The sequence below is a fragment of the Colias philodice genome, chromosome 6 (genome assembly GCF_061535455.1).
Source record: "Colias philodice isolate Cphi_HAF_F1 chromosome 6, ilColPhil1 Martin Lab GWU primary, whole genome shotgun sequence".
Classification (NCBI taxonomy): domain Eukaryota; kingdom Metazoa; phylum Arthropoda; class Insecta; order Lepidoptera; family Pieridae; genus Colias; species Colias philodice.
The window spans coordinates 6,719,496-6,742,401 of NC_143091.1; the positions used below are offsets into that span (position 1 = coordinate 6,719,496).

The 22,906-nt window shown below is 31.2% G+C and overlaps 3 protein-coding genes across 7 annotated transcripts in view; 2 read left to right on the top strand and 1 right to left on the bottom strand.

Moving 5' to 3' along the window:
• On the top strand, positions 1–5,011 carry Rca1 (Regulator of cyclin A1). Its single transcript, XM_089696456.1, has 2 exons — positions 1–1,298; positions 1,903–5,011. The coding sequence occupies exons 1-2, from the start codon at positions 246–248 to the stop codon at positions 2,170–2,172; spliced, it is 1,323 nt and encodes a 440-aa protein (XP_089552582.1). The 5' UTR covers positions 1–245; the 3' UTR covers positions 2,173–5,011.
• The window catches only part of LOC149487784 (sphingomyelin phosphodiesterase), an 18,541-nt gene continuing 642 nt past the window's right edge, over positions 5,008–22,906 (bottom strand). Inside the window, exons 2-13 of one of the 5 annotated variants that reach the window (XM_089696451.1) lie at positions 10,321–10,409; positions 9,474–9,952; positions 9,170–9,401; positions 8,930–9,090; positions 8,431–8,603; positions 7,912–8,106; positions 7,467–7,720; positions 7,272–7,381; positions 7,000–7,184; positions 6,632–6,814; positions 5,856–5,908; positions 5,008–5,408 (exon numbers count right to left, since the gene is read on the bottom strand). In XM_089696451.1, coding sequence (XP_089552577.1) covers positions 5,887–5,908; positions 6,632–6,814; positions 7,000–7,184; positions 7,272–7,381; positions 7,467–7,720; positions 7,912–8,106; positions 8,431–8,603; positions 8,930–9,090; positions 9,170–9,401; positions 9,474–9,952; positions 10,321–10,387 — 2,061 coding nt within the window. In that variant the 5' untranslated portion in view covers positions 10,388–10,409 and the 3' untranslated portion in view covers positions 5,008–5,408; positions 5,856–5,886. Of the gene's footprint in view, positions 5,409–5,855; positions 5,909–6,622; positions 6,815–6,999; positions 7,185–7,271; positions 7,382–7,466; positions 7,721–7,911; positions 8,107–8,430; positions 8,604–8,929; positions 9,091–9,169; positions 9,402–9,473; positions 9,953–10,320; positions 10,410–22,906 lie in introns of all 5 variants that reach the window. The other 4 variants (XM_089696450.1, XM_089696449.1, XM_089696447.1 and 1 more) reach the window with 4 other exon arrangements.
• LOC149487785 (uncharacterized) overlaps positions 18,672–22,906 on the top strand; it is a 9,339-nt gene continuing 5,104 nt past the window's right edge. Inside the window, exon 1 of the mRNA XM_089696454.1 lies at positions 18,672–18,767. The gene's annotated coding sequence lies outside the window, so the exon portion shown is untranslated. The remainder of the gene's footprint in view (positions 18,768–22,906) is intronic.

Consider the following 22,906-nt stretch of genomic DNA (forward strand, 5'->3'; position numbering starts at 1 on the left):
TTATTTTATATCTGTGTGACGGAATGGCTTCTATGAAGTTTCTAAAAGTTTAACGTAAAAAGCTTTGATTTAATTTTAAATATTATTTGTTTATTGTTTCCTAATCAATAAAATTATAATAAAAGTAAAATGGTGACTAGAGGATTTAAATACAAGCAGACTTAGGAATAGAATGTGGCATGTATAAAATCAGTTTTTAGCGGGGCTTGTGATTACTGTCTGAAGAATAAAACAAAAGTACAAAAATGAATATCCATTCAGAACTAGCAGAACCTCTTACACCAGGAATTTCATATGACAATAGCAGCTACTGGAAGAATGAGGATAGCGGTTATCATACTTCGTATACTCCTGGTTCATTAGAATGTTCAGGAGTTTCTTCCGACAGTGTCAACTCTGCTTTAATCAATGGAAAGATTTGCTTTAGTGGCTCATACCAAGTGGATTGCTTTAACTTAACACCTGACGTAAATTTATTATCAAACCATAAATATAATTTTACTTCAAGTATTAGAACCAATGAGTTCAAAGACTCTCCACAAAATCGTAGGGGCATCAAGCGAGCTTTTCAAGAAGATTCGGAAAACACTGATATTACTTATTCTTCAATTCCTACGCCAACAACTTTAATAGCTGGTGGATTACGTAAACTTAAGTTCAATGATGGCGGTAGAATTAAAACATCTAAGAGTTTGGGCCACACGGATTCTATAAATGATTACTATAATTTTCATAATCAAGCACACACATTTCCTTCTACACCAGTGAAAAAGCTATGTCGAACCAGTTGCAAGCTAAATAGTCCTACAAGTTTGAAGAGACCAGCCAAAAAACTTAATTTTGTGATCCATTCACTATCTTGTGAGAGTCAGGGATTGCAGCAAGTTTCCAAAGTCACAAAACCCAAAGCTGTGAAATCTATCCAATTCAAGCCAGAACAGAAAATTGACATAATAAAGATGTTATATGAAAAAGCCAATGTCACACCACCTCTAATGAAGATCTGTAGTTACCTTTCAAATGAGGATATTTTTAATTTTACTTTAGTAAGTCCCTTGTGGCTAAGAGTATGGGAAGATGTGAGCGAACAGAGTAAACAGTTGGAATATATAAGATTTTTGAAGAGGGCCAGAGAGAATCAAGAAAATAAAGAAGCCACACCTAAAACCAGTGAATCCAATCCAATAAGGCCGTTAATGGAAATACATAATGTCTTAAACAACAATATTATTCCAAAAGCTCAAACAATTAGTCCTCCAGGTACTCCTAGAACAATCAAATTTAAAAAATTTACTAAGGTAATTATGATGCATTTATTATAATACTTTACTTACTCCTCATGCTAGTTGTTTTTCTGAAATTATTCCGTTAACACAATATCAAAATTTTATAGTTTATAGCTGTTCTAAAAATTAACAAAATACAAAAAAGAAATCAGATTACTTTTTGTCAATTCTGAGTGCAATGGTGTTATGGATTATTATCATTGATTAATAATCTTTGATTGAGAAGTAATCTATTTGTAGCAAATATCAGCGCTGTTGTGCAGCATTTTGCTGAGACTGTGTCCATTTGCCTCATTTAATTTTAAGAGAAATTTTGTTTATTTTTTTTGTAATAAATTTCTTTTCTTTCTTTCTTTTGTTTGATAAGGGTTTTCATTTTATCACACTATTTTAGTCAGATATGTAAATTATAAACATGTCTTAACAAAGTATGTAGTTATAGGACAGTCTACAAGGCATTCTTTTAAAATGTTTATACATTTAACTGTGGTATAAAGTTTTTTCCTATTATTAAAATGGGTCAAACTAGATTTTCTAGCAAACGCATATAAAACTCAAATACTTATAAGATTCTAATAATAGAGAAATAAGTTTTATAATTATGTCATCTTTGCAGACAGCAGCATTGGACTTACGTAAGCAGCTTTCATGTGTGAGGTGCCATCAACCAGCTAAGGTGACAGAGGAAAACACGGGTGAAGAATGGGTGGAGTGTACTAGTTCGACATGCTCATATCAATTTTGCAAGTTTTGTAGATGTGATCGTCATCCAGGTAAGAGTTGCTTTCAATATGACCTGGATGGCCCTAGTCCCTCGAAACGAAAGAAGAATACCGGTGCAGTTGGTACAAAGAAAAGTAGAAAGAATCTTAGGAGACTCTTGTGACTTACTATTAAGTTTGAACAATACCAGTGATTTGCTGTTAGTGTCATTGCATTCCATGTCCAAAGATTGATGATTTTTAAAATCATCCTATAAGAGATTAAATAATTTTAACTGTTTTTGGAGAACATAAAGATATCTAGGGTCTGATATTGTGCCATTTATATATAGATATCAAGCATTTACTTTACCTCATTTTAATTATTTTACTAATGTAACATTTTGTTAGGTCCAAGTAAGATTTTATTTGTAATTCAAAATTTATGGAGAAGATTTTTTTTAATTTGGATGACAAAGTGTTAATAGTTTTAACTGAATTCCATAGAATTTTAAATGGATGACAATAAAAGGTATCTGTTAAGTTTTAACAATCTGGAGTTAGAATAATGTGACAGACTGATAGATTTGCCATAAATGGTTTAGTTTGTAGTTTTATATTGTAAATATTTTAGTGATACTAATGTAGTGATGTACAATACTATTTTATTTTTAGACCTTATTTGTAAGATATTTTAGAATATACAGGCCGATTGTGTGAACTATGAATGTACAATATCCTGTGATATTACATCTGAAATTCCAGTTGCATTTTTTTTTGTAAAAGCTGGATAAAATGATTGAAGTTAATCTTATTAAGGGATGCTTAATTTTTCTTTTAAAGGTGATTTGAAAAAGCAAGATCCTGTTTTTGTTCATTTTAAAGTTGCCTATTACGAGATCTTATGGCATAACAACCTAAATATGAATTAATCAAATGAACAAGGATCTTACTCTTTTAAGTAACCGAAAATTACGTAACGAAAATTTGTCCCAGCAATTCTATTCCAGGCTTTGGCCTCTTTTATTAAGACTGTCCTTTTGCCATTTTTTTATGTTGAACTTTAAACATACTCATTAGACTTAAATTTGCTTCAACTAGTTTTATAACATCACTATAGTAGTTTATTGATTATTATAATTTAGGCTATAATATGCTCTCTCTTTCGATTTTCGATATTAATTTTTTTTATGTGTACTTTATGTATCCTAAATTTTATTAAAACTAAGGTATAGACACACAGTTTAACCATATAATGCATCATAAAGCGTCATTGAGCTTTACGAATCATCAGAACGTTACATAACATATTATTTTCTTAATACTCCTTCAATATTTTCTAGTCTTATACATTACAAGCCCTATGTTCGTAATTGTTTCTACAATCGAATAAGCTTTCATTTTGTAGTCGCTAGATAAATAGTTATCGAATATTTAGGTAATCTCGTTAATATTAATTGGCATCATCACAGTTTAAACACAAAAACCCTAATTAAAATAAACAATTACATTAAGGAGTTTTTTGATAACACTCACAAGGTACTGTGTAACTTATATGGAGTAAAATGAGATCATATCCAAAACTTGTTCTTGTTTTTTAAAGAATAAAGATATACCTACATTATGTATCTCGTGTTGTGAAATAATTAACGATGTTGCCATTATACGATGAAGCAAAATCGAATTGGTGTCGCGTTGTACCGTTAAGAAGGTCCCTTTCTTGCTTGAATTGAAACGCGCGTAACGGTTTTCAATACCAGTGTAGAAAATGCCTAGGTTCGCCATTACCAGTTTTATTGGTAATATTAGTTTTTTATTAAATTATTTTTTTTAATGAATGTATCAAACATTTGCTTAAATAATGACCTCAATGTTTTAAATTCAATCTGCTTGATTAGTATGCTTAAACTGGTTTTAGGAAAAGGCCTTCATAAGCTCTCACAAGTTGTAGCTATGTCTATTAATAACTGCCACCAGCACTCACTTTAATGAAGGCATTCCAGAACCTTTTGGGGTATGCTACTGCTGTATAGTATTAAGCATTTTTCGTAAATATAAAAGACAATTTTAGACATTAGATAGATCTATAATGTTTGGCACATCTTTAACATGTCCACAATATTCAAATTTTAAATGACATGATTACTTGAACCTTTTGAATAAAAATATAAAATTAAATTAAAAGACATATTGAGCTCAATAATTGAACTTCTACAAGGAATTGTAGAATTAGTAATAGAATTGTACCGTTTTGTATTTTTATAAATTATTTAAGTGTTAATGTAACAGTGCCCTGCTGATACCGGTGGGCTTCTCTTAGTAGGATAAAAGGTGTAATGAGCTTTAAAGGGATGTTCTACTAATATACTACATTCTGTCAATAAGCTTTTGTGTACATTGCAGGTAGGTAAAAAATCACAAGAGAAAAAAATAGCAATAAAAATATTCTGTATTTCTTTATCCATAGACTTTCCAAAGATAATATTTTTTAAATCATAGTGCAGCTTACACCTCATCTGTTATGTTACTTTAAATTATTACATACTTTAAGGTTAATTGACATTTATTTGGAAAGCATAGCGCACTGATTGCGCACATATAAAAAAACTGTAATGAAGTTCATATGAAGTTACACTTTTTTACAAATCAATCCACCAAATACATGTTAAATAATCTTGAAAGTGTTATTGAAACGGTATCCCGAAATATTAATATTAATAATTAATTTTTGCCTGACAATTACGCGTTAATTTATGTAGTGATATGTTTTATTTATTTGTAAATAAACATTTTATTTTAATGGTTAAACAAACGCAAATAATTTGATTGTTCAATGTGGAATACAATTTAATTTAATGAATCTTGTATTATTTTAAGTTTCTTGCGTCAATTGCTAAATTCAAACAGTTCGAACGAATTTCTTTGAATTTTTTTTTTATTATTTTTTCATGTAAATAGTGTTTTAATGTGTTAATTGTATGGAATGCTTGAGAAGCTCTCTTTATAATAAAAGTCACAAAGTCATTTCATTGTTTTATTGTCAGCACCCAGGCGATGCAATTTAATTTAAATAAAAATCCATTTTAAATATATAAAAAGTATAATTACAACATTTACAGACGATATTTACAAGAAAGATCTTAACATTACAATAATTTAAAATCTAAAGTTAACCACCGACATGAATGTGTTGTATGAGGTGTTTTAATAAATACTAAAACGTGGAATAGTGAATATTGCTGTACATATTACAAATAATGGACTTGATGAGAATACTTGTGGACGAGCTGATCTATCGGGAGCAATAAAACCAAATCCAGCGGTGATAACTGATTAGTTAGGTCCTGTTTGTTAGCCGAGTCCCATTACAAACTTTGGTATTTGATAAGCCACTTGTGGTATTTGCATCAACATTGACATCCTGAAATACAAGGTCGTTCACATTGGATTATTTGGGTAAAGGAAACAGAAAAGAGCCCTACGTTTATTTACATAACTTTATTTTACGATTAATTATAATTATATTAACATTAGTCGTGATAAGAATGTATAATCCCAAAAAATTGTTTGAATAGCTAAATTATGTGTGAAAAATTATTAAATTTACTCGGGAAATACAAAAAAATAGTAGTACGTATACATAAGTACATTATAACTTAATCAGAATTAATAGTTTTCCTAGCCATACCAACGATAAATAGCTATTTAGCTGTATACAGTGTGTAACTAGTGTATGCAACAAGCATTTCTTATACATCCATCACCTTCACCTGTGCTGTAGTGGAGGGCTTAAATTTCTCGTGATCTTAAACATTAGAGATTATAATTTTTTTATAATTATTATTGTGTAAGAACCTGATTCACCAACCTGGCATGCAGCACCTAAAAGACCCATCACCCTAGACTTGCTGTACACTTGGGCTGTGAGATATAAAATTTGATTAGCGGATTTTATAGGGATACGTTTAGTTTCAGCAAACAATAATTTATAGTATTATCGTTATACTGAAGTTTAAACAGTAGTGTTATAGTAGGAAAGAATTTATTTTAATTCATTATTTATTGTACCAGGTACTAAATTAGAACACCATAAAACCCCATATTATATTTTTGGGTTTATCAATTCATAATGTGATAGTAATTTTTAAAAGGGTAGTCATTCATTTTGTAACTGAACTGAACTACCTTGCTTATTTAAACATGATAAATATTTATATGAAATATATTAAATTCTCGTGTCACAATTTTAGTAACCATACTCTAATATAGTTTGACCGATTCTCATGATATTTGTGTTCTTATTGGGTAGATCTGACAATCGGCAAATATCTATTCTTCATACCACTAAATGATAAGAGTAAGCTAGAAGATTTGCCGGGACAGCTAGTAATTTATATATTTATCTTACTTTACTAAATCTTGATGTAATTGGGATTAAAACGGCTTCTTGAGAACTTGCGTAACTGGGTGTTAATCTTGTTGATCTGATTTCAATTAATAAGGATACCAAGCGGTTTATTTACAGCATTTTGCGTATTGTGTTGAAACTTGCAACTATTCTAAGTGCACAATATGTACAGGGCGATAAAAAGCAACGTGATAGAAGCGAATGAGTCGAGGTGCGTAACAACTCACGAGACAGACAGGCCATTGTAAAACCAGGCGCGCCAGCTCTGCGGGGTTGGCGAAGCGCCGTCGATCCGGGCTTCTATGTTCACGCAAAGCGCGCGACGGTCATGTGACCTGCCGGAGCGCGCGTCGCATATTAAACGCTTTCGACATTCTCCATCGCATATGCCACGGCGCGGACTGTTCTTCCAATAGTGCCTGGAATATCATTTATTCAATAAGTGATATTTTATTCATTACTCAATGTTAAATATGAGATCGTCGACATGTCGCCCTTGACTTGCTAAAATAACTTACTTTATAAGTGAAACTTATAAATAAAGATACTATATCAATACGTTTTATTTGTATTGTTAATAAGTAGGTATAATGTAATTACATACTTATGGTATAAGTTAAATAGATCTTCTTTCGCAGTCATGTCGTCGATGAATTTGTCCCAGTCTTGCGGTCTCAGAGACGGCATCATGTAGGCCGACCGTGCGGAGTACAGTTTGTACCAAATGGGATAACCAAACAAATTAGCTTCTTTTAGATTCATTATCCACGTTTCATGGTCCACCACTAGCTGTAAATAAATATTAGTATTTTAGTATTTTTTTGTACCTATTAAAAAAGTAATTCATTCGATTAATTTCACTTCAAGTATTTTTACCCTGGTTGTAGCATCGTGGTCTCCATCAACATAGTATATTCGATATCCTAGATTTAAATCATAATATGGTGACACCGATGGACCTACATACGCAATACTTGTAGCTCTTCCTAAAATTAAAAAGAAAGAGTATAAATAAATGCCGTAACATCGCAACTTTCGAATTTCTAATATAGTGAAATTTAAAGCTCTTACCTAAGTCATTAGGATCATAAAATACTTCAAATTCATCAAAATGTGTATGTCCAAAGAATTGTGCGGTTATTGTTGCCTCATATCTATTGATGATTGCGTAATAATTTCGACTCCATACTTTCAAACAATCTGAATGCCCAGGAGGAATGTGACCAATGATATGAACTTTTTCGCCACTGAATTCAGCTGACTGAAGTTCGTATATTAGCCACTGGAGTTCAGTTGCCGGATCGGTACTGTTTAGTAAAAGCCACCTAAAAAGGGATTCGTTTTGTTTAATATGTATTTATTGCACCTATATGATGTGAGTAGAATCAAATTAAAATGGGGGCATAGGAATTTCGAAAACTACGTCGCGTCGGTGTACCTATTCGGTAGCGATAAATATTTTTGTCGCTGCTTTACGTAGACTCTTCTTAATATGACTATTAAAAAATATTCATACCAGTTTTTATTGTTGCAATAATTCATGTTCAGCGAAATGATACGGAAGCCAGGTCGAACAAGCACAGAGTAGAAAGCACCGCGACGGACGGTGTGCGACACTCCAGCTGGTAGCCAGCGACGCCACTGCGCGTCCAATTCGTTGTACAGCCACGCTATGTTTGATTCAGGTGACGATATATATGGAGGCGGGAAACTGAAATTTTATAAAAATGGAAATCAAATATCATCAATATAATCAAAATTGGAAATGGAAAAATGGAATTAAGTCGCAAATTTTAAAAAACGGCCACTTCAACAAATATAGATATAAGGAATAATATTCACTTTTTAGTTTTCAAGGTGTTTACGAATAAATATCTCCTGTTAGAATCAGGTTGAAATTCAATTTTCTCCTATAAATAGGACTTAATTGCTAAATAATAAAAGAGTAGAAAGCAGTTCAGTTTTAAAGCATCTGCTATAAAAGTATTTACTATTTTATGATGTAGTTAAAATAATTAAAGATTGTATGAACTACCTGTTAACTGGCGATGATTCGTGATTACCAAGAGCAGGGAATATTGGAACACCCGGGAACATATCTGACATTTGAGCAACGGTCTCTTGAAGGACCTTCAGGTTTTCTTCTTTAGTTTGATTCCAAACATCGTGTGGTGGCAAATCTCCAGTCCATAAAATGTAATCTATGTCCTGAAATGTATACAATAGATGAATGAATCAAAAATCTATCACAAAATGTTGAAAATATTTCATCTGGTTGTTATCAGACAACTGACATCTTGCTGATAAAAGCCGAAACTTTAAAGAATCGATTAAGTTCTCAAAAACAGACAATTATTAAACACTTACAAAAGTTCTGGGATTCGAGTTCAAATAACTTAAAGAATAATAGCAATATATCACTGCAGGGTTTTTACCTCCTCCATTATTCATGACTGAGAATAATGCGGTATGAATGTAAGTAATCAAGCAAAAATCGTAAATTACATACGATGAAGTCGTAGACTTATACTTACGGTATGCGTATCCGCTATATGTTTCAACATATGATCGATAGTGCGTTTCGGAGTGTCACATTTGCGGTAGTCTCCCCACCGACCCGCACCACCACCAGGAGTTAGGGCTGGCCCACTTGATGCTCTACAGCAAAGAGGCTCATTGCATTCTGCGTTAGAACCTGAAGAAATACCAAAAAAGTAAATAGACGTGCTTTACTAGCAGTTGAACATTTATCTGATCATCAAAATATGACATACCTTCAGCGTAATATGGGTCAAAATGTGTGTCAGATATTTGAAGAACTTTGAACGTCGGGGCTTTATCAATAGGCGCTTCAAGTTCAGGTTTAGCTGGCTTCGGTACCGGTGGGAACGCGACCTCCCACTCGTGATATGGATTATAAACATCGCCACATGCGTCGCCTATTACAAAACTGCATATTTCATCTGGACCATACGTTATCCGCTTTAAAACATAAATAACTTCGCTCTAAAACAAAAATTACGATTAGACTCAATTTATAAAATATTAGGTTATGATTTTGGTAAAAAAAATACATACCCCAAATAATCTTGTTATCCCTTCGCAGACTCTAGCAGACTGTATATTTAAGGAAACACAGAACTGATATATCATTTTGTTAATTTCTTCTTTACTTTTACCAAGCCTCATGTAATGTTGAAGTAATCCTGCGCCGGCTTTACAAGCCGTACACGAAACTTTAGACATTACTGAATGCTCTACTTCGTAATAAACTTGTTTCAGGTTAAGTAGTTTAAGAGCCTTATCCACGAAGAGAGGCAAATTGCTGCTTTTATCACTGTCCCAAAGGAGGCGGGAATAATTTCGTTTAAGGGCAGCCATGTGAGCTATAAGTTCCGTTTCATTGGCGGTTGGTGGAAGTTTATGAGTAAAGTTGGACGGCATAAACACAGCTTCGTCATGCCGCGGGCTCTCCATCCAGTCCCATGTGTCCATTGGCTGATTCCATTTTATAACCGGCTTAATGTTTCTGCCTGTTTTGAAAAATAATGGATTACCTGTTTGTAAAAATAAATAACCACATATAAGTAAAAAGAGTTGCTATGAGTTGCTATATGTGTTGATAATGTATGTGTTTGAAATGTGAGAAAGGCCTCGTGTAGGTTATTCACATCCCAACGGATATTACCGATTAGATTTGATTTGAATTAGAGTGGGAAGGCAATTAATAAGGAAAAAGTCTAAATTTACCAACAGTGAACTTTTTTCAATTTAATAATTAGACACTAGTTTTTGAAAATTAGTACATTAATGTTATAAGATATTAATTAACCATTTATTACGTTCATAGTCTTTTATATTGTTTCATATGTTTTATAATGCTTTACCAGCTAGTTTACCATAATATATAAGCTCGTAGACTAACCTGATACTAAAATAGTTGTGAGGCTGAGGATCATCAATTGAAGAAGCCATGGTATCTTTTTAACCATGACTAAGAACCGAGGGAGAAAACTGAAAAGAAATTATAATATTGTTAAATAAAAACATAATCAGATAATAAAAAAAAGAATATGCAATCATATAGCATCAATATCCCTCAACATTAAGAAATAGGAGTATTTTTGTTTTCAAAGCTTGTTTTGCGAAAAAATAATGAACCACATTAAATCCATAAACTGTTTTATAAATTGCTATCTGCATGTGCTACTTACAATAGAAGAAATATATTTAAAACAAACAAAAACAAGATTTTATCTAATAAATATTTCTGAATGATATGATTTTCACCATAGTAAACATGAAGGACAAGAAAAAATAAATTATCATAATAACAAAAAATCTTACGGAACTTTCCTTAATAATACGGAAACTCGGACTTGACCGGTTTTATTTGTCTTCCCTTTGATTGCGCAATACGAGACCTTACTAGACCAACATGTGGCATGTGCTTACCCGTCGTTTAATTTATAATACATATAATATCTATATCCAGCATCCGTAATAAATGTCTCGTAAAAAGCTCCTTTGTCACACAATTGGTTATATTATTTTGTAAGTAGAAATTTTTTAGTGAAAGTAGGTCAACGGATTATATCATAAAAGTTGTAGGTAATTTTATACCATTACATATTATGGAAGGTCTGTTTCGTATCAAAAACTTTAATTAAAAAAGATCATGCAATGTTTGGAAAGCATTGATTTAAGGAAATAACGATTTGAAATTTAAATATTCTTAATTATTATGTGAGATTAACGTAACATGATACGCGTTAACCTGATTTTAACATTTCAAAGCTTTTTAGGTCTTGCTGAAAACGGTATCTATTAGATGAGATGCGCATATTTTCGCCCTCATGATTTCAAAACAAAATTCAATAAATTTAGGACAACCCGCATATCGTTTCGTGTGGTTTTTATGGTAATAAATCAAGTAAGGATTATTATTATTTACCTATTTTAATCATATAAAAAATAAATAAAATAAAATAATATTTATTAGCCATCACATACTTAGCATACGTATATATCACTAAGCTAGATACAAAATTTGGTACCTAATTAATAAATTTGGAACATTGATTATTATTTTCGGTAACATTAGACCTGTAAATAATAATACAAACAAAAGTAAAGGTAACTAAGAAGGTTTCAATAATTTCTACGGCTTGTGTTTTTCACGTTTCCTAAACTCCTAATCAGGGAGCACTATGACGGGTTTTCTCTTTATAATTTTGCCATAGTAAAGGCTGTAGGACACAACTATTTAACTTGAATACAATTAACACAATATAAATGAGATTTGGAACTTTGGAAGCAAGATGTTTTTAAGAATCGCTCCGAAACGTGAACCTATCCAATAAGGAAAAAATAACTTTATATTATTTTTCTTAGTCATCATGTTTTTTCGGGATCAGTCCCAAATGAATCAAGAAATAAGCGAGAACGCACGTATATTTAAGCAAATTATTTTTCCTCAACTTGATGAAAGAAAATATGTTAGCAGGAATCTTAATTTCAATGAGTAATTCATGTCAGTTTCAATTTATAATAAACTAGCTTACCGCCCGCGAATTCGCCCGCTTTGTCTAAAACCTAATAAATTATAGGTATACTAAAACCTTCCTCTTGAATCACTCGTTCTACTAAACCGCATCAAAATCCGTTGGGTAGTTTTAAAGATTTAAGCATACATAGGGACATAGGGACAGAGGAAGCGACTTTGTTTTATACTATGTAGTGATGTAGTGATGTGTGTGGGTTCCGCATGTGGGGGTTCGTGGTGGCAGGTATGATATACGCTAGTATAGTAACTTATTATTATATGTAATTGCAGCTTATTGTTAATTCCAAAAGGTTGCGTCTTAAGCTGCTCTCGATCCCCTACCTCCATACATCTATGTACAGATTTCTCCTACGAGCAACGCAGATGCACCCGCTCTGGATTAATCACGTAACATTTGGGTATTTTTGTTAATCATGTGAGTCAGCATTACAAGGCACAAGTACACGGACGTGGAGGTCGCCACTTTCTCCTCGCTTCATTGACTTTGCTGGAAAGAAAGTGACGACGGTATCGCACACGTTTTGCACTGAAGCGCATACAATAACTTATTTACAAGTTGATATTGCGACATTTTTAGGCGACAATAACTTATAAACTTTCGTCTATGGAATAGAATCAGTTATTGATTATATTTATTTTCGTAAATTGATTTGATTTGCACAAAAAACTTCTTGATCATCATGCAAGAAATTCACGCACGCCACTCCTAAAAATGGTAGCTGACCATTTCGTTGTAACGATTATAGGTTATTGTTATGATAACTAAGCCTGTGTAGATCGCGATTGTTGAACTCATGATCAACATGATTCATTTCAATAACTTTATAATAATCCACGCCTGTGATATACACGTAAGCGATACGGATTGCGGTAACGGAATGTTCTTAGTGAATACATAGTGAATATATTACATATATAGAATGATACATAATGATAACTGCCTCCACACAATATGTTAGTGTTTCATTTTTTTTTTCAATAATTTCCTTTTTACTTTCACAAAAGTAAAAAATAACATTTTTTATAACTCTTTCACTACACAGTCCATTTATGCGTCATTAAGTTAATATTTTTAGCACCTACTTCTGTTCATGAAATTCTTATTAAAAAAATGGAAAAGTCTAATTCCAATGACTCAGACTTTAATTCATGTACATAGTTATATAATATAATCTAAGCAGATTTTTTATTTCATTAAAATATCTTTTCATGGTTATTGGTTTCCCGAGGGCACTTCTAATGATTGTTTAATTAAGTGGAACATTACTACTTAGATACTTATTATGACTAAATATGAATGAATTGTGGTAATTCTAGATGAAAAAGGCTAATTAAATATGATTGAATGAATTATGGTGAGACTAGATGAAAGAGTTCATAATCACCGAGCTATAATACAAATAAAATATTGATTATCTACGTTGATTTAAAAAAGTTATCTATTTATATATGGGTTGGAGCCAAATAATGAATTTCAGCGTTTAAATAAACTTTCGTGAAAACGCAATAGATTGCATCGATAGGATACGAGTGCCGAGAACAGTTATGCACGGATACAACTATTGTTAGCAGCCATTAGCGGCACATACCTACATTGTTTTTTCTAATCTCACCGTTTTAACTCTCGTTTCCTCGTATGCGTAACATTATAGTGACGCTTATTGGAATTAACTGTATATCATTATTATGTTACTAATGTCGTGTTGTCCATTAACTTCTACACTTTTTAATTTTTTAAATCAAATGGAGAATATTGCAAAATATTGCTTTCATTAATTCAATAAATTATCCTATAAATTAAATTTATTTCCTATAGATTTAGGTATTAGAAAGTAGACAACAATAACATAATTATTTTTACTTATTTGAAATAAAAACTTTAACTGTTAATATAAATAAGTATAACTACCTATTAACTAGGGTAAAAGTGGGATAGATGCCCCACTTTTTGAAATAGCCTCATAATTTAAAAAACATGAATCTTATACGAACACTTTGTATGAATATAGCTAGGTTAATTATCTGTTTTGAATTACTATATATATTTTTAATCCTATCATTTATAGATAATGTGTAATAAATATTTTTGTAGAACACCTTTTTTGAGGATAGATGCCTACCTAGTTGGATAGTTGCCCCACCATGAAAATACTAAGGAGGATAGATGCCTGCAGAGTGGGATAGATGCCTGACATACTCTATAAACGCGAAATCTAATAAAATTAATATGATAAACCAGCAAATGTCAAGTTCACATGGTTGTTCTGTTGTCCAAGAATATACTTGCGCTCGCACTCCTTCTTTTCTTTTGTATTTTCGTGGCGTGGTTCTCCTACAATCAGTATAAGGGCAGATCATTAATAAGTAAGTAAACATAACAAAAAAAAAGCAAATTAAACGAGTAAAATCGGTTAACATAGAGAAAACCTCTGACGCAATCAGGTAAAAATATAAACAGTACCTGTGATTATCGATACTAACATGTACATATATGTATTGAGGGATAGATGCCCTTAGAGGCCCCTAAGGGCATCTATCCCTCGAAAAAAAAGGGGCAACTATCCTTTTTGATAAGGATAGCTGCCCCAGTAGTTTTTTTATTAAATAAAAACAAAAGAGCCACTATTTTCACTTAGATTTGTACTTAATGAACCAGTGTATAGACATAATAAGAAATATAGTGAAATTTATTAATGCTTATAAAGTTATGCAAAGGCAAATATCAACCTTTTTAAATTTTAACGTGTTCGTGAAGTTCGCCGCCGATATTATAACACGCACTAGCGAAACACGTCTTCACCAAACAACAGCTCATGCGTACACGAGGTGCGGGGTGATAGGAGCTCCTATTTAAATCATTAATTCGTAGTCAGGACTCTGGGAAGTGAGGTTTTTTGAAAATGGGGCATCTATCCTAGTGCGGCATCTATCCCACTTTTACCCTATATAGTCTCTTTAATTTATCTAATTTACCTTTAATTAGTTTTGATGTGATAAAATTTATGTGAGAAACGTTTTCAATATTATTCTATATCCCTTACCTTACACTATATACTTAATATATGTAAGTATTATATTTTATACATATTAATTATTATGTATTTAATAGTACAGATGTAGGTAGTTTCGAATTTAGGAATACATACTAACTTTCATTGGGCAGGCTGCCAAGCCAGTATTTTCATCTCATCCACTTTCACTGCTCTTTTCTAATAAGTATTTATCCTTACCGAATCGTATGGCGATAATGTTCAAAATCCAATGGGTGTTATTTGATTTTAAACCATGTTATTTCATAATTAAAATAAAAAGTTGTAAGAGTGAAAGTCAAATTTATAATTATTATTTTATCATACCTAAACTACAGTAGTTGGTTAAACAGTAAAATAATATATCGATATTGTAATCGAATGTTTTAAAAATATAACAACAAATTTTAACTAAAAATGTATGGCCAAAGATTAACTTTTAACATAAATATTTAATTCAATTTTGGCTTATTAGTTTAAGAACAAATTGTAAGTACGAGCGAAAAAGACATTTACAGAAGGTTTATTTTTAATGTAATTACTCGCCTGCTTTCTAGATCACACTTCCTCCGCTTGTTTAGATTTCTAGTTATAGACTGACTTTAAACAAGTTTGAAACTGAATTGCCTAAAACAAGAGTGAAATCCCAGAAGCTTTTTTATTTTAAAGTGACTCACTCATATTAACTGTAATATAATGCCTAGGTATAAAGAGATTTAGCTCATAATCAATAACATTGAATAATGATTCAATTGTTATATCATTATTTTATAAGCAAATACCGATAAAACAAGGGCATCGAATTATAAAGTACCTACTTTTACAAAGAGCTTGTTGATAAATTTTTGTTTACAAAACTATTTTACTTTTATCAATTTATATAGATGGTACCTACCTACGTAGTACCTACGTACATAGTTATGTTAAGGTGCAATATAAACAGAGGCTTAGTTTAAAAATTCCATTTATCCCTACAAAAAATAGACATATTGCGATGTATGTATTATTGCAATATAAACAGATACGAAAATAATTCAAATTAATAAAATGCCAAATGATAGGATCATTTTAAACCTATGATTGCAATGGGACAGATAACTTTATAATACTAGGTACATACACTAAGTACTAGCAGTATAAGTATAGGTACAGGAAACCTGTCTAATTTACATTATTTATTTTCATTGGGAAATAAAAACTATATTTACCTACTTACTCAATAGAAATACTTATGGTTTTTATTTTTTACACGTCCTTAGTATCTTATATATTTAATTAATAACAATTATTAATATGTATTTATAGTTTATGTACGCAAATGACGATTGTATAAAAGACCCTTCCTACCTTGCAAAATAGGAGGCTTTCCGCAATACCCATACACGATATACTTTGCGTCATCAAAGTTGTCGCATACATTTAAATATATTCTGTTGTTTATGTAGAAATAACAACCATTATTTTATTTACTATAAACAAAGTATTAAAAATTAATTATCGCAGATCCAGAATCCATAGGAAGAGTATCAATATAAAAGTCAGCGAAACAACACCATCTAGGAGGGCAGGTAGGAGGATCTAAAATTTCATGAAGGATACTTTACATGAGCAAATGGTTAAAATAATAATTTTTGTAATAAAATATTCTCGGTTTATTTATGAAATCTCGAAAATTCTTACAAAGTTAAAACATGGTACAAAAAATCTATATGCAATACATATTTACATCTCAATTATCACTTTTGCAAGAAGCTTTCAAGCATTTACGATGAAATGTGCAATACAGAAATTAGATAGTATGTACCTATTGCCTTCTTTTTTTTCGCGAAACTCATAATGAAACTAAACTAAAAACAACTGTTTTTTCCACATTTTATGCTCTTTTTATATTAATTACTTGTAATAGTTATGAAAAACGCATGACGTTGTGAATTAGGTAACCATATGCCCTATACAGATTGACTATATTTCGCGTAAAATTTATTTTCGACACTTTAAACAAAATAAATAGTAGTCAGATGCTTATCTTATTTGGATATTTTTCACATATTGCTGCAACAAAGACCATTATTTATCCAGGTTCCCTTTGTTCCTGACACATACTTTCGTTTAGTTCATCGAACTCACTTTCTCCATACAACAGATCTCCTATTGTAAACGTATTACACTCTCATCGGAATGCACTTCTATTATATTCGTTAGCAGCTTAGCAGCTTCCACATGACATGTTTCTAACAAGATGCTATACCATTACCCGTGCTCCAAAGCCACACCATACGAAGTGAACTTTTTTATACTTTTCACTTTTAATGACATTGCTTTCTGTTCATTATGACTATCGCGTAATTACAAATTGGTACTAGTGAATAAAATTAGCATTGTTTTGAATACTTTCACTGGAACATTCATATTTTTTACTGTATTATTTTTTGTACTGAAGCTATAATATAAAAATAATTTTTGCGAACCCATTTTCATATTATGTTTTGTCGAATCGTAAAAAAAACGATATTATTTTATAGTTCAAATTTCAAATCAATTATATTCGAGTTCTGTTTTTTTACTCCGATTAAATGAAGGTATTATTTTGGTAGCAAGTTAAATAAAAAAAGATATGTACTCACATTAAAATTACGTATTTGACCAATAAGTAAAAGCAAAGTAACGTGGTACTCTGTAGACGTTATAACGTAAACTGTTATTGGACGTAATCCTTATCTATATAAAATTGGTATTTATCTACGCAGAACATGTTGGCAGATAGCATGATACTATATCAATAAACTATTCTTACATGGGCAACAACTATTGAACTTTACAAACTTAAAATTTATAAAAGCATGCGAATTTGACGTCATTAGAGCGGCTCTACCTTGGCTCTACCGTTGGGCTCCACTGAACTATACAACTTTAAATTCATAAAATCATGCGAAGTTGACGTTAATAGAGAGCCTCTACTGAACTTTACAAACTTTAAATTTATAGAAGTATGCAAAGTTTACGTTGATAGAGCGCCTCTACCATATTAGCTCTACAACGATCCCCGAGGCATACAATGTAAACAAATTAGCACCGTATAATGTCTGAATTCCATCGATAGAAATTTCGAAGGAGAAAATTCTAGGTAGAAAACTAGCATGAAATTGACAAGCAGTGGTGGACTTTATATTATGGTGGTTTTCTCATCAGATTTATATATAAAAAAACACGCCAAGTGATACTATGACCACAGATAATATTATAATCCTTAACTAGAGTAGGTACTATGACGATGAAAAGCGAAAATTATAATGTAAAATGTATTACATTTACCACGGTAATTGGGTATTACATATCTACGGAAACAATCATAAACCATAACCAATTAAATCGACGGACTTTCTCAAAACTTAGGTACTCTATAAAAAGTAGTAACAACTTTTAAGAGTCAGTTAATAAATAAATATAGATATATTATGTAGATATCAATTAGAATAGCACGTTGTCGCTCATAAAATTAATAAAATTAATTGAATCCGCGGGCATAATGGTATCAACCACTTATAATTGGTAAGGTTATTGGTCAGTCCCGGTGCGAAGATTTTTCTCATTTGTTATTCAGAGATCGCGACATATAAGATACCTACTCAAGCTATCTGTCTGAGTCGGTGTCATATTTTAATAGTATAAGTGGAACATCGATAGAGTTACACGCGTATTGATTTGATTGATATAATTTCTATTTAATTCCGAGGTTTGCATCGTACCAATATGAAGAAAGATAAACTTTTTGGCAAGGTAAGGTTACCTACATATCAAAACACTTTATAAAACTTAAATAGTCAAAAAAATTTTCAAGTATTGTAAGATTAAATTAAAACGTATTTTAATTTGAGATAACGTTTATTAATGAGGCGTACTTATAGGCAATTGAAATAATATTTATTAAATTAGGATAATAATTAACGTGAATTCTAACTTAATAATTAAAATTATTTTATTCTTACCAACTATACTACAAGCAGCAACTGTGGCAACAACTGTCTAACCTCAACCGAGAGTGACCGATGAGGACTAGGTTTTATGAATAATAACTAAAAATTTATACAAAAAACGACTTCAATAATTATGGATGTTAATTGCTTATAATTGAATGAGATTATTATAAAATCAGGCCACTATTGACCTCGACGATCTTGTGTTCACTATGATAAAAAGCGCTAACCTAAATCGTGTTATAATCACAAACAATATAAATTAAAATAGATACAACGTACTATTTAACCTTAAATAACAATTATTGTTCCTTAGTAATCTCATACGTCACTCGAGTAATTACGTAGGAGGAATTATTGGTTTATATGATTCTGAGATCTCTAGTAACTATTTATTTACAGAAATCATTTCATCGATATGATTTGAAAGCTTTATCAACGCCGAAAAAAATAATACTATAATGCAACGCATGTGTTTTTTTAATAATTAATTACCTACTGATTAGCTAATTTAGCTAATTACGATACGTTCGGAAGCATTTTAAATTCAGAGTTAACGTCAAATCAATGTTTCCTTATTGTTATTATGTTATTGTTCTAGCCTAAAATACAAAAAGATAACTGATAAGTAAATAATATTTAGATGAAGGATGTTTTGACTTTGAACCAATTTTCGAAACACGCAATTGATAATATTAATTATTGTTCGACATTAATATACCTACTCTGCGTGTGAACAATGTGTGTTTGTTTGCTTGTGGCTTTGTCTTCATAACTATTAATTAATTGGGTACAGTTATTTCCTATTCATGATATTTTTTAGGTTTTTACTATATCAACTTATGTACATGTTTTATTATGAAAATATAGAACATACCCGTTTGCCTTTATCCCTTCATATTGTATAAAAAAGTTATTTTTAATAAAAGACTCTCTAGTTGATGGTAAAATATTCATACTTGCTTTTTTATAACGCTATTTTTAACTGGCGCTGTATTGCCAGTTAGTTTATAAAAGTTCCGACCGTTTTTATTTCAAAACGTTTCTCACAAGTCACAGTACAGTGTAGATACTAGGCATCGGTACTAGGTGAACATTATTTAATAAGATAGGAAAATACATAGATAGAAAATGTTTCTTTTTTGCGTTGGCCTGTCTCCGTGTTTCACGTTTTTCGTCAGAATAACTAACACATTTTATAATAAGCAAGGGCTTATTTGCTCATTTAGATTAATACATATTTTGTAACTCTTTTTCTAGTATACCTACCGTCTATACCTAAGAATTCTATAAAAATATGCCTATAGAGATATTGGATATCGGAAAAAGTATTATATTACTATGTATTTTATAACTGTTTTCTTTCTATATGAATGTGCTACTATTCTTATTTATCACTTGAACTCGAACACGGTTTCCTTTCGCCATTTAATGTGACATAACAGAGAAGTTATTATAGTTAGACCGGACTCTCAGTGGAGTTTCGTTTGCAAAAATCGCGGACCTAAATCTGACTTCTGATATATATTGTATAGATCCCAGACATCCTATAGACAGATGTTGCCAACCAGTTTTGTGGTCCCCCTGCCCGCACCCCGGTAATTAAATATGGCATACAAAGAAAAAAATAAAAATTTCCAAAACATGCCGTGTGGGGTATCAAATGAAAGAGCTTATTGAATAGATCACGAATATATAGCATACTATATACATTTCTTACACTTTCTCTAAGATTTTTTAGAAAATTTACGAAAATGGTCCATTTTTGAGTTAACTTTAAACCACTATAGATTGAAAACTCATGAATATATTTTTTAAATTATTATTTTTAATAATTAACAATAGTCCATTGTTAACGATTCAATATTTCGTACAGTGAAATAGTTGCATGGGGGAGTGGGGGGAGCATTCAAAGATGGCGAGTATATTTTCAAGTTCATATAGTATATAATTATTTTCATCAAATCCACCACATAGCTCACTTATATTATATTACGAACTATTGAATCATAAACAATGGACTATTGTTAATTATTTAAAATAATAATTTAAAAAATATATTCATGAGTTTTCAATCTATAGTGGTTTAAAGTTAACTCAAAAATGGACCATTTTCGTAAATTTTCTAAAAAATCTTAGAGAAAGTGTAAGAAATGTATATAGTATGCTATATATTCGTAATCTACTCAATAAGCTCTTTCATTTGATACCCCACACGGCATGTTTTGGAAATTTTTATTTTTTTCTTTGTATGCCATATTTAATTACCGGGGTGCGGGCAGGGGGACCACAAAACTGGTTGGCAACATCTGTCTATAGGATGTCTGGGACCTATACAATATATATCAGAAGTCAGATTTAGGTCCGCTATTTTTGCAAACGAACATCTCCTTGGAGCCTGCTCTAAGTCACATTTATATGGACCACTGTTGGTTGTTGCGTCTTATGACTGGATCGTTGTCATCAGAGTATTGCGATATGCATATACGCTTTATGTATTGAGTTAGCTCTTTCGAAATATATTTGAACTACTGGACCTTGCCTTTTTTGCATACATATTGCATAATAGTCGTTTACTGTAGGTATCTTTAAGCATTTTGATGGCTGTTTATATGGCCCAGGTAGCTGATAGGTAAACTATAAATCGACTCTCCGAAAAAACATTTTAATTAATTATCGCAATTATGAGTTAATATTCCGTAACTAGTGATCGTAAATTTCCTTCTTATCATTATATTATATATAGATATTAATTATTATTTTATAAAGAACATCAAAGTTCCAGCTTCTGCATAATACCTTACTGTTATCCGCTAGATATCTACTTAGTTCTGAATATTCACATCCTACGCTATAACTAAATAAAACATAAATTTTAATATATTATATGACTACCACTAAAAACTTTATAATACACGTGCTTTAGTAGGTTTCGGTAATAAAATTATAGATACTTGTTCATACTTACTTAAATAACCTAGGATTTATTTGAAACTTGGCATTTGTGGTTACTATCATGAATATAATAAAAGTAGTTCAAGTGCTCGTAGTTGAACTACACATTGAAAGTCTATCTTTTTGATTCCGTAAACACACACGTAACTATAGGCATTGTAAAGGTTATTCATTGGTGACTCTTTCAATTGTAAAAGTCTACCATTATGAGACTCGGTAGATTGTAGATATGTGATTCCAATACAGATAAATGTAGCGACTAGCAACTACATACTTACAATTCTAAAGACATCGAAAATCACCGTTAACCTCCTTTAGACAAATAAAGAAAGTAGGCAATATGAATACTCAAGGATGGCATAATTTTTAAAACTGATTTAACTAACTCAGATGGTATTAATATAGCCTAGTTAAACATAAGAATCAGGTTAGAATTCATACAGCCAAATGAAAAATATTTGGCTGTTTAAAAGCCTTTTTAAGAATTCTAAAAAAAAAGAAAATTGAAACCTAGACATCGTTGCTTATTTCAAGACAAAAGGAAATTATTTTTAAAAATTAATGTTTATATGTAGGTAGGTATATTGTTTGGTCCCCTATAGAAATTAAGATAAATTACATTTGTACAATGGAACATCCATTGTACGTAGTCGACCTTGGGAAGATACGCTGCCTTTTTTAATTGATACAATTAATGTTGCGTTACGATGTACATCTAAACCACAACATTCATGAATTATTGCATTATTGGTCTGTCTAAAATTTTTCAAATTATATATATATACTAATAACTATACGTACCTAGAAAGGATATTTCCTTGATATAAAATATTTAAAAATAATAACTCGGGTGACTACAGACCTATTTAACGTTAAGTTTCAAAGTTTTAAGAAAAGTTGTTTAGTGATTACCTACTTGGAATATGAAATATAAATATCGTTTGAAGCATTTTATTCATGTTGAAAGCGACGATGACAAATAAAAAT